We start from the raw sequence: 14,648 nt of genomic DNA, 5'->3' as shown, positions 1-14,648 counted from the left end.
ACCTGCTCCACTGCAGGCCCGTTGATGTGGGTGGGTGGAGGGCGTGCTTGCCCCCCCCCCCCCCCCAGATCCACGATCAGCTCCTTGGTCTTACTGATGTTGAGGGAGAAGTTATCACACTGCCAGGTCACTGACCCCCTCCCTGTAGGCTGTGTCATCATCGCCGGTGATCAGGCCTACCATCCTCATGTCGTAAGCAAACTTGATAGTGTTGGAGTTGTGCATGGCCACACAGTTGTAGATGAACAGGGAGTACAGGAGGGGACTAAGCATGCACCCCTGTGGGGCGGGTCATCGTGGCGGAGGGGATGTTGCCTACCCTCACCACCTGGGGTTGGCCCGTCAGGAAGTCCAGGATCCAGTTGCATAGGGAGGTGTTCAGTCCCAGGCTCCTAAGCTTGGTGTCGTGTCTTTGGCTATGCCGGATTGATTGATATGACATGCTATTCTATAAAATAATTGATCCGTAATTAATATTACCTGATTGAGCTAATCATGTAATTAACTAAAGAGTCGGGGCACCACTAAATAATATTTATAGAGCTGTTATCTTCTGAATAAACTCTTAAAGATCTAGTGATATTTTACATCAATAGCAGTCAATATTAATCGTCACCTTAATTCAGTCTCATCTGAATGTTGTAAATTCTTGGTTATCTTCACAAACCCTGGCTAACATGTTGAATCAGCAATACAAAATTGGGTTTAATTATTTATTTAATAAATACCTAACTAATCACACAGAATTACACATACACATAATTCATCATAACTTGATTACAAATTACGTCATAAAGGAAAACGTCCCTAGCGGGCGGAACAGATATGACAACTTGTTACACAAAAGAAAAGGGGCTGGGTTTGAGTGAAAGAGCGGGAAGACTGAGGAACAAAGGGCGACACTGTGCTATCGTAAATACAGTATCTTATGCATTCTGAATTACCGCCCATTTGGAAAAGGAAAATGCAATAAATATTTACTCTGAGCTGCGCTTCGGTAGGTTGGTGATAGATGGAAGGCCGTGTTGCCAAACCGAGTCCTTTGAAGAATGTCTCTGGTGGTCATTTGGATATGTTGTAGTAATGTTGTTGTGTGATAGACGGGATACTCTGTCTGTTCCTTCCTAACCCTTGTTTGCAGCTGCTGGTGCTAACTCAATGGCTAGGAGGTATCACTTCTGTAGTGAATAAGAGTTCAAAGTTCATACCATTCGCAACCAAAGCTCACGCTGATGTTGGCTTCATTCTGTAGTTATTATCTGAACCATTCAGACATCGGACCGTCGTCCTCACATCCTCGGAACAGGAGGTTATATTGTCGTCAAGGCTTTATATAGGAAGGGAGAAAAGGGGTGTGTTTCATAGTTTACAACCTATGTCTCTTCATGTAGGCGGGCCACTTAGTCGGGCCTAATTCACAGATGACAACCGAACTGACATCATATTAATTAAGAATATAGTATATATAGTTCATTCAATATAGTTCATTTCCCCCCACCTTCTGATGTTCCCAGAGTCTCTGTTAACCAAGGTGTTTGCAAATGTAACATCAGTAGGGTAGAGAGAGGAAAAAGGGGGGAAGAAGTATTTATGACTGTCGTAAACCTACCCCCAGGCCAACATCATGACATTGGTGAAGAGCTTGGCGGGGACAATCATGTTGAACGCTGAGCTGTAGTCAATGAACCGCATTCTCACATACAGTTGAAGTTGGAAGTTTACATACACCTTAGCCAAATACATTTAAACTCAGTTTTTCACAATTCCTGACATTTAATCCTGGTTAAAATGCCCTGTCTTAGGTCAGTTAGGATCACCACTTTTATTTTAAGAATGTGAAATTTCAGAATAATAGTAGAGAGAATGATTTATTTCAGTTTTTATTTCTTTCATCACATTCCCAGTGGGTCAGAAATTTGCATACACTCAATTAGTATTTGGTAGCATTGCCTTAAACAATTTAAACTTGGGTCAAACATTTCGGGTAGCCTTCCACAAGCTTCCCACAATAAGTTGGGTGAATTTTGGTCCATTCCTCCTGACAGAGCTGGTGTAACTGAGTCAGGTTTGTAGGCCTCTTTGCTCTTGCACTTTTCGCACCAAAGTACGTTCCTCTCTAGGCGACAGAACGCATCTCCTTCCTGAGCGGTATGATGGCTGCGTGGTCCCGTGGTGTTTACACTTGCATACTATTGTTTGTACAGATAAACAGGGTACCTTCAGGCGTTTGGAAATTGCTCCCAAGGATGAACCAGACTTGTGGAGGTCTACAATTTTTCTTCTGAGGTCTTGGCTGATTTCTTTAGATTTTCCCATTATGTCAAGCAAAGAGGCACTGAGTTTGAAGGTAGGCCTTGAAATACATCCACAGGTACACCTCCAATTGACTCAAATGATGTCAATTAGCCTATCAGAAGCTTCTAAAGCCATGACATAATTTTCTTGAGTTTTCCAAGCTGTTTAAAAGGCACAGTCAACTTAGTGTATGTAAACTTCTGTCCCACTGAAATAATGATATAGTGAACATTCATAAGTGAAATAATCTATATGTAAACAATTGTTGTAAAAATTACTTGTCATGCACAAAGTAGATGCACAAACCGACTTGCCAAAACTATAGTTTGTTAACAAGAAATTTGTGTAGTGGTTGAAAAACAAGTTTTTTTTAATGACTCCAACCTAAGTGTATGTAAACTTCCAACTTCAACTGTAGGTATTCCTCTTATACAGTATAGGTGGGTGAGGGCAGTGTGGAGTACAATTGAAATTGCATCGTCTATGGATCTGTTGGGGCGGTATGCAAATTGGAGTGGTCTAAGGTGTCTGGGATGATGGTGTTGATATGTGCCGTAACTAGCCTTTCAAAGGAGAGGTTGAAAATGACAGTGAATATACGTGCCAGATGATCTGTGCCTGCTCTGAGAATGCTCCCTGGAATACTGTCCGGCCTTGCGAGTGTTAAACCTGATCTAAAGACCTTACTAATGTTGGCCTTGGAGAGCGAGGCAAAGTAGAGATTTCCTGCTGGAGTGCCAATTTGGTGGGGTAAAGAAAAAAAACTACAACTTGGGTTCAAATTCTTTAACTGTGTGTAATTGAGCCTGCCTGATGCAGTGGAACCAATGGCATTAATCCCCAAAAATGCAAACCCTGACCTTCCAAGCAAACTCAACCTATTATCGGGGCGGCAGGGTAGCCTAGTGGTTAGAGCGTTGGACTGGTGACCGAAAGGTTTCATGTTCAAATCCCTGAGCTGACAAGGTACAAATCTGTCGTTCTGCCCCCGAACAGGCAGTTAACCCACTGTTCCGTCATTGAAAGTAAGAATTTGTTCTTAACGGACTTGCCTAGTTAAATAAAGGTCCATTTAAAATTAAAAAATTACTTGAAGTATTTCAATGAACAACAAGTACTATTTGAACCCAGGCTTGATGATTGACTATTGGTGTTGAGACTTCACTGGCTGGGTTTAGAAGCCTTTCTAACTTTTCATCTTTGATTTCCATTACATTTATGATACTATAATTCACTCTACTTGAAAGCAGCCGGATGCATAGATAATGATTCTAAATGTTGCCCTGGAAAATGTGCTACAGTTCCATTAGAGTTCTGCCACGGTGTTCCTGTTAGAAGGCAGTCCAGCCACTCTTCTATCCACCCCTACAACCGATCTCGGTGATAATAATGTCTAGATGGATCATTTTCTAAAATATAGTGTAGGAGGTAATCATAGGTGAACGTCAATGCATATGACCTCGTTTTACAACATCCCAAGGCAGCTGCACAAGTTACAGATGATTCTGTGGCTAATGCAGACAGACAGACATTGTCTGTGCTGTAAATTACTCTATTAAAATAACAGTTTTTTAATTAAACTTCTCTGGCTTCTAGGTCTTTTCAATTACAAGGCTGAAGAACAGCCATGTGTCATTAAATTACTTTTTTTTTCACTCATTTTCAATCACAGGGTAGTCCTTGTGGAGAATATTCCAGAAGATGTCACCTTCTCTGAGAATGCTATGTCCCACCTCCCCCTCTCTGCTGGGCTGCACAGCCTGTTGGACCTGGCAGTGGCTGGTCACTCTGTGGAGATTGTGTCACCTCAATGGAACCTGAACCCCTCCGACTATGAATCCAGATTCCTACAATCTTCTAGGCAGGTAAGCACAACAACCAAACAGGTAGCACCCCCAGGCCAAATAAGGCATTACTGTTTATCATACCTAGCCATAACACTTACTTTACGTGGCAGTTTTACTTATGGTCTTTTTCTTGTCAACAAATCCAAATTTATTGTATAAGATGCTCATTACTGTTCTTCCACCAAGAATACAAATAGCTTAAGTTGTATTGTGAAAGCACCGTGAAACGCTTAACTGTGAGCTCTACCCAACAGTGCACTTATTAATAAAATAGTCTAAATAATAATTTTAAAAAAGTATATAATAAAGAAAACAAGAAATAAGAAACCGCTGTATCCAGGGAGTATGTATACATATCTTGTTCACCTTATTCCAGCTGCTGTGACTTCTTGTTGCTTCAAAGATCAGCCTTAAATCCAGTCTTATCCATCGCTCACACATTGTCTTTATAGACTTATGCAGACTGGGTATGGCCACTTTCTGCCAGAATGTGCCATTAGTAGATTACAGCCAAAGCCAAGCCCATCTATTGTGTTGGCACACCAGTAGACCCCCCCCCCCCCCCCCCCCAAAAAAAAACATCTGACGGCCATTAGCACTAAAACCCAGCTGCTTACACAGAGGCTAAGGTTACACAGGGGTTTGGCTATAATGGCAGCGTTGAGGTTTGGATAACCCCTGTATCTACCCACTGCCATTTAGTTCATTAGGCCTAATGGCACCCCTTGGCAGTTTAACTGGAGAGAAATTGCACTTGGGGGCCCTCTGGCCTACACAATTATAATTGCTGGAGCCTGGCCCAATGTTAAAAATTACATTAAAATAAAATGCATTTTTGGTTATTGGTAAAAAAGACAAAACTCATCACAATTCAGCAACAAACAAAAAATGATTTAGGAAATCTGTTAAAGTATTCCCACAAAATAAAAATAGATACACTATATATACAAAAGTATGTGGACACAGCTAGTTAAAGGGCCAACCAGGGTGACTTGTTGCTCTAAAACACAGATTGATTTGGTGTTCAGTAATAAACCAGAGAGAGTGACTAAATCATTCAATATGGTTACTGGGCTGTCTGATCATAATCTGACACTTATAGCCAGAAAGCTGTCTAAGAGCAGGTTTAACCTCTCTACTGTTAGAAAGCCGGATCAACTCAGAATACCTAAGAGTGAATTAAACTATTTTGAAAAAGCAATTAAGGGAATAAACTGGAATGATCTCTTGTCCTATACAGACGTGGAAGCTGATAGTCAGGTTTTTCTATCCACAATCCAGACTACAATAAATGGCTTCCTAAAGAAAATCAAATCCAAACCTGGCCAAAAGAGCACTCTTCCTTGGCTAAATGGAGAAATCTGGAAATTGATGAAAGAACGAGATTATGCTCTAAAAATAACCCTAAAATCTAAATTTAGAGCATGACAGACGTAGGTTTACCATGTTGAGAAATAAGGTGATAAAAGAAATCAGACAGGCCAAGGCAAACTTTTTTATTAACATAATTGGTGAAGCAAAGGGAAATTCTAAATTGATATGGGAGAATCTAAAAAAGTTAACAGGGAAAGACCATAGTAACACTGCAAAAAGACTGTTATTCACCATGATTTCTAATCTAACACAGGATGCAGTTGAAATAGCAACAGCCTTCAATTCCTACTTTATTGACTCTGTCAGGTTACTGACACAGAACCCATCCACTGATTTCTTGGGCTCAGTGCTAGTGAATGACACTCAACCTGTCTTCATCATAAGGGAGGTTTCTGAGTCAAAGGTGAACAAGGTGATTAGCTCACTAAAGAACTCTAAAGCCAAAGATGTGTTTGGGATGGACTCTACCTTTCTTAAAAACTACAAAGAGTCACTCATTGGCCCCATTACTAAGGTCACCAACACATCTATTGGTCTCGGTGTGTTTCCAAGGGTATGGAAGTCGGCCATAATAACGGCCATCTTTAAATCAGGCGACCCTGCTGACGTGAGTAACTACAGGCCCATTAGTATACTACCTGTGGTGTCAAAGGTTGTTGAAAAGTGTGTAGCAGAACAACTGATTGCCCACCTCAACAACAGCCCCTTCACATTACACTCCATGCAGTTTGGCTTCAGAGCGAAACACTCCACAGAAACGGCCAACTGCTTTCTTCTGGAAAATGTGAAGTCCAAGATGGACAAAGGGGGTGCTGTTGGGGCTGTGTTTCTGGACCTAAGGAAGGCTTTTGATACTGTTAACCATGAGATTCTCATCACAAAATTATCAAAGTTCAACTTTTCCCCTGATGCCTTGAGATAGATGAAATCATACCTTGAAGGCAGAACTCAGTGTGTCAGAGTGAGCAATGAGCTGTCGCCCACTCGTAGCTATGATGTGGGCGTGCCCCAAGGGTCAATACTGGGGCCCCTCCTGTTCAGCCTGTACATTAATGATCTGCCTTCTGTTTGCATGTTCTTCACAAAGAGGGCAACAGATGCTACTGAGCCAGATGTCTATGTGTCAGGGGAGAAGCTCCAGGTGGTATCCGATTTTAAGTACCTTGGCATCGTACTTGATTCCAACCTCTCTTTTAAAAAGCATGTGAAAAAGGTAATTCAAATAACCAAATTCAACCTAGCTAATTTCCGATTTATACGAAATTGTTTGACTACAGAGGTAGCAAAACTGTACTTCAATTCTATGATACTCCCCCACTTAACATACTGCTTGACTAGTTGGGCCCAAGCTTGCTGTACAACATTAAAACCTATTCAGTCTGTCTACAAACAGGCTCTCAAAGTGCTTGATAGGAAGCCCAATAGCCATCATCATTGTCACATCCTTAGAAAGCATGAGCTCTTGAGTTGGGAAAATCTTGTGCAATACACCGACGCATGTCTTGTATTCAAGATCCTTAATGGCCTGGCTCCCCTCCACTCAATATTTTTGTTAAACAGAAAACCCAGACATATGGCAGCAGATCCACAAGGTCTGCCATGAGAGGTGACTGTATAGTTCCCTAAGGAAAAGCACCTTTAGTAAATCTGCATTCTCTGTGAGAGCTTCCCATGTCTGGAATACACTGCCATCAGACACACATAACTGCACCACATATCACACTTTCACAAAATGCTTGAAGACCTGGCTAAAGGTCAATCAGATTTGTGAACATGGTCCCTAGCTGTGTGTTGCCGCTTTCCATGTTGTCTGTTGTCTGTAGCTTGTGAGGTGTGGAAACACTTTGTTGCTTTTATGAATTTTGTTTTGCTGCTTTTTGTTCTATGTTGCTCTGTCTGTATGCTATGTCTTGCTTGTCCTATGTTGCTATGTCTTGCTTGTTCTATGGTGCTATTGTCTATATTGTAATTGTTTTTAATAACCTGCCCAGGGACTGCGGTTGAAAATTAGCCGGCTGGCTAAAACCGGCACTTTTACTGAAACGTTGATTAATGTGCACTGTCCCTGTAAAAATAAACTAAACTAAACTAAACCCCTTCAAATGAGTGGATTTGGCTATTTCAGCCACACCCGTTGCTGACAGGTGTATAAATTCAAGCACTCAGCCATGCATTTGCCATAGACAAACATTGGCAGTAGAATGGTCTTACTGAAGAGCTCAGTGACTTTCAACGTGACAAGTCAGTTTGTCATATTTCTGCCCTGCTAGAGCTTTCCCGGTCGACTGTGAAGTAGAAATGTCTAGGAGCAACAACGGCTCAGTCGTGAAGTGGTAGGCCACACGAGCTCACAGGACGGGACTGCCTAGTGCTGAAGTGCGTAAAAAACGTCTGTCCTCGGGAGCTTCATGAAATGGGTTTCCATTACCGAGCATACAAGTCTAAGATCACCATGCGCAATGGCAAGCCTCGGCTGGAGTGGCGTAAAGCTCGCCGCCATTGGACTCTGGAGCAGTGGAAAAGCGTTCTCTGTAGTGATGAATCATGCTTCACCATCCGACTGACGCGTTTACACTGATGGCAGGAGAACACTACCTGCCCCATAGTGCCAGGTTTGGTGGAGGAGGAATAATAGTCTGGGGATGTTGTTCATGGTTCGAGCTAGGCCCCTTAGTTCCAGTGAAGTGAAATATTGTTATAGCAGTAAAGGGGAGACCAACTCCATATTAATGCCCATGATTTTGGAATGGGATGTTTGATGAGCAGGTGTTCACATACTTTTGGTCAGGTAGTGTATGATTGTGTCTCAATGTAATCTTGGTATGAAATGATTGTTAGTTTCAAATGCAATATATTTTTGAGCTTACTTGTGGTCATTTTGCAGTGTACAAATGATTATAATTACGTTTCGGCCCCGACTACTACCCGCTTTGACTAATCAGCCCGCGGCTGAATTGAGTTGCCTACCCCTGACCTACGGTGATCCAATTGATTGTGTTCTTGGTTACAGGGTCAGGCTTTGCTGCAAAGACTGCAGGGGCTGAAGAAGAAGGGAATCAATTTGAAGATAGCCAGTGGAATGATCAACTCTTCAGAGCTGAAGAGCCTGTCTCGTCACAGTGAGTCATGTTGTCAACCACAAGACCAGAACTACAGTGACATTTACATTCCGTATACAGTATATTGCCATTTTATAGATGATACTGGGTAGTGAACGGTGTGTCAGGGAAGCGACTTAAAGGGAACACACCCTTACGCAATGCACCAATAGGGTTAACCCCATTGCTGTGATGCCTGTTGACAGGATGCGTAGGGTGTTTGTATTTCACACCAGTGACCCGGGTTTGCTTCCCTCCGTCGCCATTCGCTACAATGGTGTCAGAAGTGGGATGGCGGCTGTGAGGAACGCACGGCCCGGACGTGTCAGGGGTCTGAGTGGTCAAAGCACAGGAACTTGCCTTCCCGTTCACACTTGAGACCCAGGTTCGCTTCCCTGCCCCACCGTTCACTACAGTATCTACAAAATGGTCTCGGCACTTTTATCTCAGTGAGGGATATTACATCATGACTAATCTCACATGCAATATTAACATACATTGCTGTGAAAAAGTATTTGCCACCATTCTAATTTTCTCTACTTTTGGATATTTTGATACTAAATATGATCAGTTCCTGGAATGGTCTGATCAAAGTCCAGACCTAATCCCAATTGAGATGTTGTGGCAGGACTTGAAATGAGCAGTTCGTGTTTGAAAACCCACAAATGTCGCTGAGTTTAAGCAGTTCTGCATGCAAGAGTGGACCAGAATTCCTCCACAGCGATGTTAGACTGATCAACAACTACAGGAAGCATTTGGTTGCAGTCATTGCAGTTAAAGTTGGCACGGCCAGTTATTGAGTGTAAGGGAGCAATTACTTTTTAACACCGTGGAATTGAGTGTTGCATAACATTGTTAATTAAATAAATAAAATAAGTATACATTTTTGGGGTTATTTGTGAACTCAGGTTCCCTTTATCTAATATTAGGTTGAAGATCTGATTACATTTACGTCATTTAGCAGACGCTCTTATCCAGAGCGACTGCATTTTCATACTGGTCCCCCGTGGGAATCGAACCCACAACCCTGGTGTTGCAATAACATTCTGTATCAAAAATATGCAAAAATGGAGAATCAGAAAGGGTGATAAATACTTTTTCACAGCACTGATTTCTATCTCTGTCGATTCTGTCTTTTCCTACCTGTGTAGGTGAGGTACGCTACATTAACATGACAGCCCTGACCAAAGGCTTTCTGCACTCTTCTTTCTGGGTGGTGGACAGGCAGCACATCTACATCGGCAGCGCCACCATGGACTGGCGATCACTGTCCACGGTATCTTAGTATATTCACTCCATTATATTACCTACCTGTGTATATTTCTTTTTTTTTACCCCTTTTTCTCCCCAATTTTGTGGTATCCAATTGGTGGTTACAGTCTTGTCTCATCGCTGCAACTCCAGGACGGACTCGGGTGAGGCGACAGTCGAGAGCTGTGCGTCCTCGGAAACCCAACCAAGCCACACTGCTTCTTGACACAAGGCCTACTTAACCAGGAAGCTAGTCGCACCAATGTGTTGGAGGAAACACCATACACCCGATGACCGTGTCAGCGTGCACTGTGTCCGGCCCGCCATAGGAGTCGATGGTGTGCGATGGGACAAGGACATCCCTGCTGGCCAAACCCTCCCCTAACCCGGATGATGCTGGGCCAATTGTGCACCGCCCCTTGGGTGTGCGACAGCGCCTGGACTCGAACCCAGAATCTCTAGTGGCACAGCTAGCACTGCGATGCAGTGCCTCAGACCACTGCACCACTCGGGAGGCCACCTGTGTATATTTCAGTAACATTTATTCTCCATTCAATGAGACCAGTCCACCTATGAGTTCTCCTCATACTGACTAATATGTTCTATACCTGGATTACGTAAACACTTTGACCAACCTACTGTGTACACAAAACCTGTTTTCATTTTGAGGTCTGATATTGCAGGCACTTTGAGGGTACTGTGTACAACCATCAGCTCTGGGGATTTTTGTCCAATGACTCTGCAATCAATATTTATTCAAACACTGCTAGCTACACTAGGAGAACAGCATCCATTAATTGGCTTAGGTTGCACAAACATCCTGAATATAAAAGAGATGCAACTTTTTATAGTTGGCAGAAAACGTCACCGTTTTCATGTGCGTACGAGAAAGGACAATACTGAATTAATTGAGTGAGGACAAAAAGGGAACGTAGTGCTGCTCAAAGCTGAAAAAGTACAAAAGGTTGATTTAAAGTGTGACCCCATTCGCTGTACCTAGCCCGTCTATCTTTATCACTTCACTGAAATAAACATTTGCTTGAGAAGTGCATCACTTGAAACCCTGCTGTGAGAAGGGATGGGAGAGGCTTGGTGATTGGAAGGGCCTGGAGGACTACCTGCCTCATCCAGGGCCAGAGGAGGGCAGAAGACGATGGGGAGGATTCAGGGCTAGAAGGGAGAGGAGCACTGGGCTGTGGAGAGGAAACAAAAAAGAGGACAGGAGGGAGAAGGGGAAATTGAAGTGTGGGGAGTAGGAGATGGGAGGAGAGGGAATGGAACAGGGGGAATGGAAGGAGAGGAGGGGGAGGAAGGATGAGAAGAGATGTGTGAAGTAAGGATTTGGTATGGGTGGAGTCCCTGGGGGCTCATGCTAACACCGTACAACATCTGTGCTGTTGCTTTGTTGTCTCTCAGATGAAAGAACTGGGCATCATCGTCTACAACTGTAGTTGCCTGGCACTGGACCTGCACAGGGTATTCAACCTCTACTGGCAGCTGCAGTATAAGGACTTTATACCGTCCATGTGGTCCAAAAGGCTGAGCGCCCTGTGGAACAAAGATGAGAACCTTCCACTTCTCTTCAACAACACCAAGGCTGAAGTCTTTGTCTCTGTGAGTGACAACTAATCGTTCTCTCACATGGCTTCATGCATAAAGACAGGAGTTTGTCTGGACGATGTGACCTTTTAACAAGGGCCTTGAAATGATTTTTTAGCATTCTGTATCAGTAGTAATTTGTATCATTCTGAAACAAGCTCATTTTATACTAAATGAATGAATACTTTAGAGATTATGAATTCTTTGGGGTTTTTCTTGCTAGCAATAATAAATTGCCAATATTTATGCATACTATTTGAAGACTTTTCTTGGTTAAAGCCTTTACATTAGTCCTGATATATAAACATTTGCAATGTCCTCCCACAGTAAGAACTTTGACGAGAGGTGACAGTTGGGTGAAAAAAGCTGTGTCTTATACAGCTCGATATGACTAATCAGCTGGTGTTTTAAGTACGCTAACGGGATGATAAATTGCATTGCTTCCAACAGAAAACATACGTTTGGCTGGTTGTAAATTAGGCCAGTCGATGAACATTTCTGAAAAACAGAAGGAACGTTAATCATCAGAAGTATTGATAGCATGGAACTGTGATCTGTCATTTTTCTCATCACACACATCCTATGGGTGACAGGGCTTTAGGCTGCGCGGCTCCGTGGCTGAGGAACACACTTCCAGACATTATTAGGGCTGCAGAGTCTCTGGCCTCCTTTAAGGCACAGCTCAAGACCGTGCTGTTCAGAAAAGCTTTCAAGGATCTCTGTTAATTCTGTTCATGTCTTCCAGACCTGTATATAGCTTAGATTGTTGTCTGTGTTCTATGGTCTGTGTTTTTTTGTTTTTTTATTGCACCTTGGGTGTGAGAAAAGAGCTTTACCAATTAAATGAATAGTATTATTATATATCAAGAAATAAAGAACAGAGACAGGATCAGTTAGAGACAAGTAGAGAGAAGGTAACGATGCTGTTGGAATACTAATGGACAAAGATATGTTCCAAGAGGTAGTGGTGGTGGTGATGATGATGATGATGATGACGACGATTTGATAACAATAATGAGGACGACAACAATGACAATGATTCATTGCATCTGTAAAGCCTTGGCATTGACATGAGGGCCTCCGTTCTCTACTCTCCAATGATTTAACAGTCTTATCTTGTGGCAGAGCTCTCCAGATGTCTTCTGCCCTAAAGACAGGACCAGAGACCTTGATGCCATATCCTACGTGATCCAAAAGGCCAAGAGGTTCATCTACATATCCATTACAGACTATCTGCCTCTCACTAACAGGAATGCTCACAGGTGAGCAATTTGTTGATACTGACAGCACCTGATCACCTTATTGTTGACACTGACAACAACTGATCACCTTATTGTTCATACTGACCGCACATGATCACCTTATTGTTGACACTGACAGCACCTGATCACCTTATTGTTGACACTGACAGCACCTGATCACCTTATTGTTGATACTGACAGCACCTGATCACCTTATTGTTGACACTGACAGCACCTGATCACCTTATTGTTGACACTGACAGCACCTGATCACCTTATTGTTCATACTGACCGCACCTGATCACCTTATTGTTGATACTGACAGCACCTGATCACCTTATTGTTGACACTGACAGCACCTGATCACCTTATTGTTGATACTGACAGCACCTGATCACCTTATTGTTGACACTGACAGCACCTGATCACCTTATTGTTCATACTGACCGCACCTGATCACCTTATTGTTGACACTGACAGCACCTGATCACCTTATTGTTGATACTGACAGCACCTGATCACCTTATTGTTGACACTGACAACAACTGATCACCTTATTGTTCATACTGACCGCACCTGATCACCTTATTGTTGACACTGACAGCACCTGATCACCTTATTGTTGACACTGACAGCACCTGTTCACCTTATTGTTCATACTGACAGCACCTGATCACCTTATTGTTGATACTGACAGCACCTGATCACCTTATTGTTGACACTGACAGCACCTGATCACCTTATTGGTAGTGTTGTATTGTTCGCCCATTTATACAATACAATGACAACTGACAAAAGGATGTAACTGTGTATAATGACCTGTAATTACCAAACAGATTAGTGTGTAACTCTTTTCTACTTTGGCAGATACTGGTCACGTATAGACGGGATGCTTCGGGAGGCCTTGATCCTGAGGAACATCGAAGTGCGTCTGCTAGTAAGCTGCTGGGAGCAGACGCATCCCCTGACCTTTAACTTTGTGTGGTCCCTGAAGACCCTGTGCATGGAGCTGGCCAACTGTTCAATGGAGGCTGTGAGTGTGGACACCACATGCCTACATCCTCATTACCTGGATACAAACTGATGTTATACAGAATCATCATAGCTACTTTACCAGGCTCATTATACCTACAGTGAGCTACAAAAGTATTGGGACAATTATACATTTTTATTTTATTTGTTTAATCTATACTCCACCACTTTGGATTTGAATGATACAATGACTGAGGTTAAAGTGCAGACTGTAAGCTTTAATTAGAAGGCATTTTCATCCATATCAGGTGAACCGTTTAGAAATTACAGGTCTTTTTGAACATAGTCCCCCCCCCAAATTCACTTATGTGTATTAAAGTAGTCAAAAGTTTAGTATTTGGTACCATATTCCTAACTTGCAATGATTACATAAAGCTTGTGACTCTACAAAACTTGTTGGAGGCATTTGCTGTTTGTTTTGGTTGTGTTAAAGATTATTTTGTGCCCAATAGAAATGAATGGTAAGTAATGTATTGTATCATTTTGGAGTCACTTTAATTGTAAATAAGAATATAATATGTTTCTAAACCAGGGGAGTATCTTTGGTTTTAGAAGTGGGAGGGACAAAAAAAAGTGAAATCAAAATATATTTTATATTTGAGATTCTTTAAAGTGGCTACCCTTTGCCTTGATGACAGACTTGCACACTCTTGGCATTCTCTCAACCAGCTTCATGAGGTAGTACCCTGGAAGGCATTTCAATTAACAGGTGTGCGTTGTTAAAAGTTCATTTGTGGAAGGTAGGGGTGGTATACAGAAGATAGCCCTATTTGGTAAAAGACCAAGTCCATATTGTTATTTTATTGCTACTCTTTAATTATTTGTTACTTTGTTCTTTTTTTTTCTTAACTGCATTGTTGGTTAAGAGCTTGTAAGGAAGCATTTCACTGTACCTGTTGTATTCGGCACAT

General features: G+C 42.3%; 1 protein-coding gene across 1 annotated transcript in view; it reads left to right on the top strand.

The window, feature by feature from the left end:
- Positions 1-14,648, top strand: part of LOC115135024 (inactive phospholipase D5-like) — a 64,580-nt gene that overhangs the window by 39,646 nt on the left and 10,286 nt on the right. The window contains exons 3-8 of the mRNA XM_029669214.2: positions 3,968-4,160; positions 8,527-8,635; positions 9,766-9,890; positions 11,282-11,479; positions 12,590-12,726; positions 13,573-13,738. Of these exons, the coding sequence (XP_029525074.1) occupies positions 3,968-4,160; positions 8,527-8,635; positions 9,766-9,890; positions 11,282-11,479; positions 12,590-12,726; positions 13,573-13,738 (928 nt within the window). The remainder of the gene's footprint in view (positions 1-3,967; positions 4,161-8,526; positions 8,636-9,765; positions 9,891-11,281; positions 11,480-12,589; positions 12,727-13,572; positions 13,739-14,648) is intronic.

The sequence above is a fragment of the Oncorhynchus nerka genome, linkage group LG10, assembly GCF_034236695.1.
Source record: "Oncorhynchus nerka isolate Pitt River linkage group LG10, Oner_Uvic_2.0, whole genome shotgun sequence".
Taxonomy (NCBI): domain Eukaryota; kingdom Metazoa; phylum Chordata; class Actinopteri; order Salmoniformes; family Salmonidae; genus Oncorhynchus; species Oncorhynchus nerka.
This window is presented reverse-complemented; position numbering and strand designations above follow the sequence as displayed.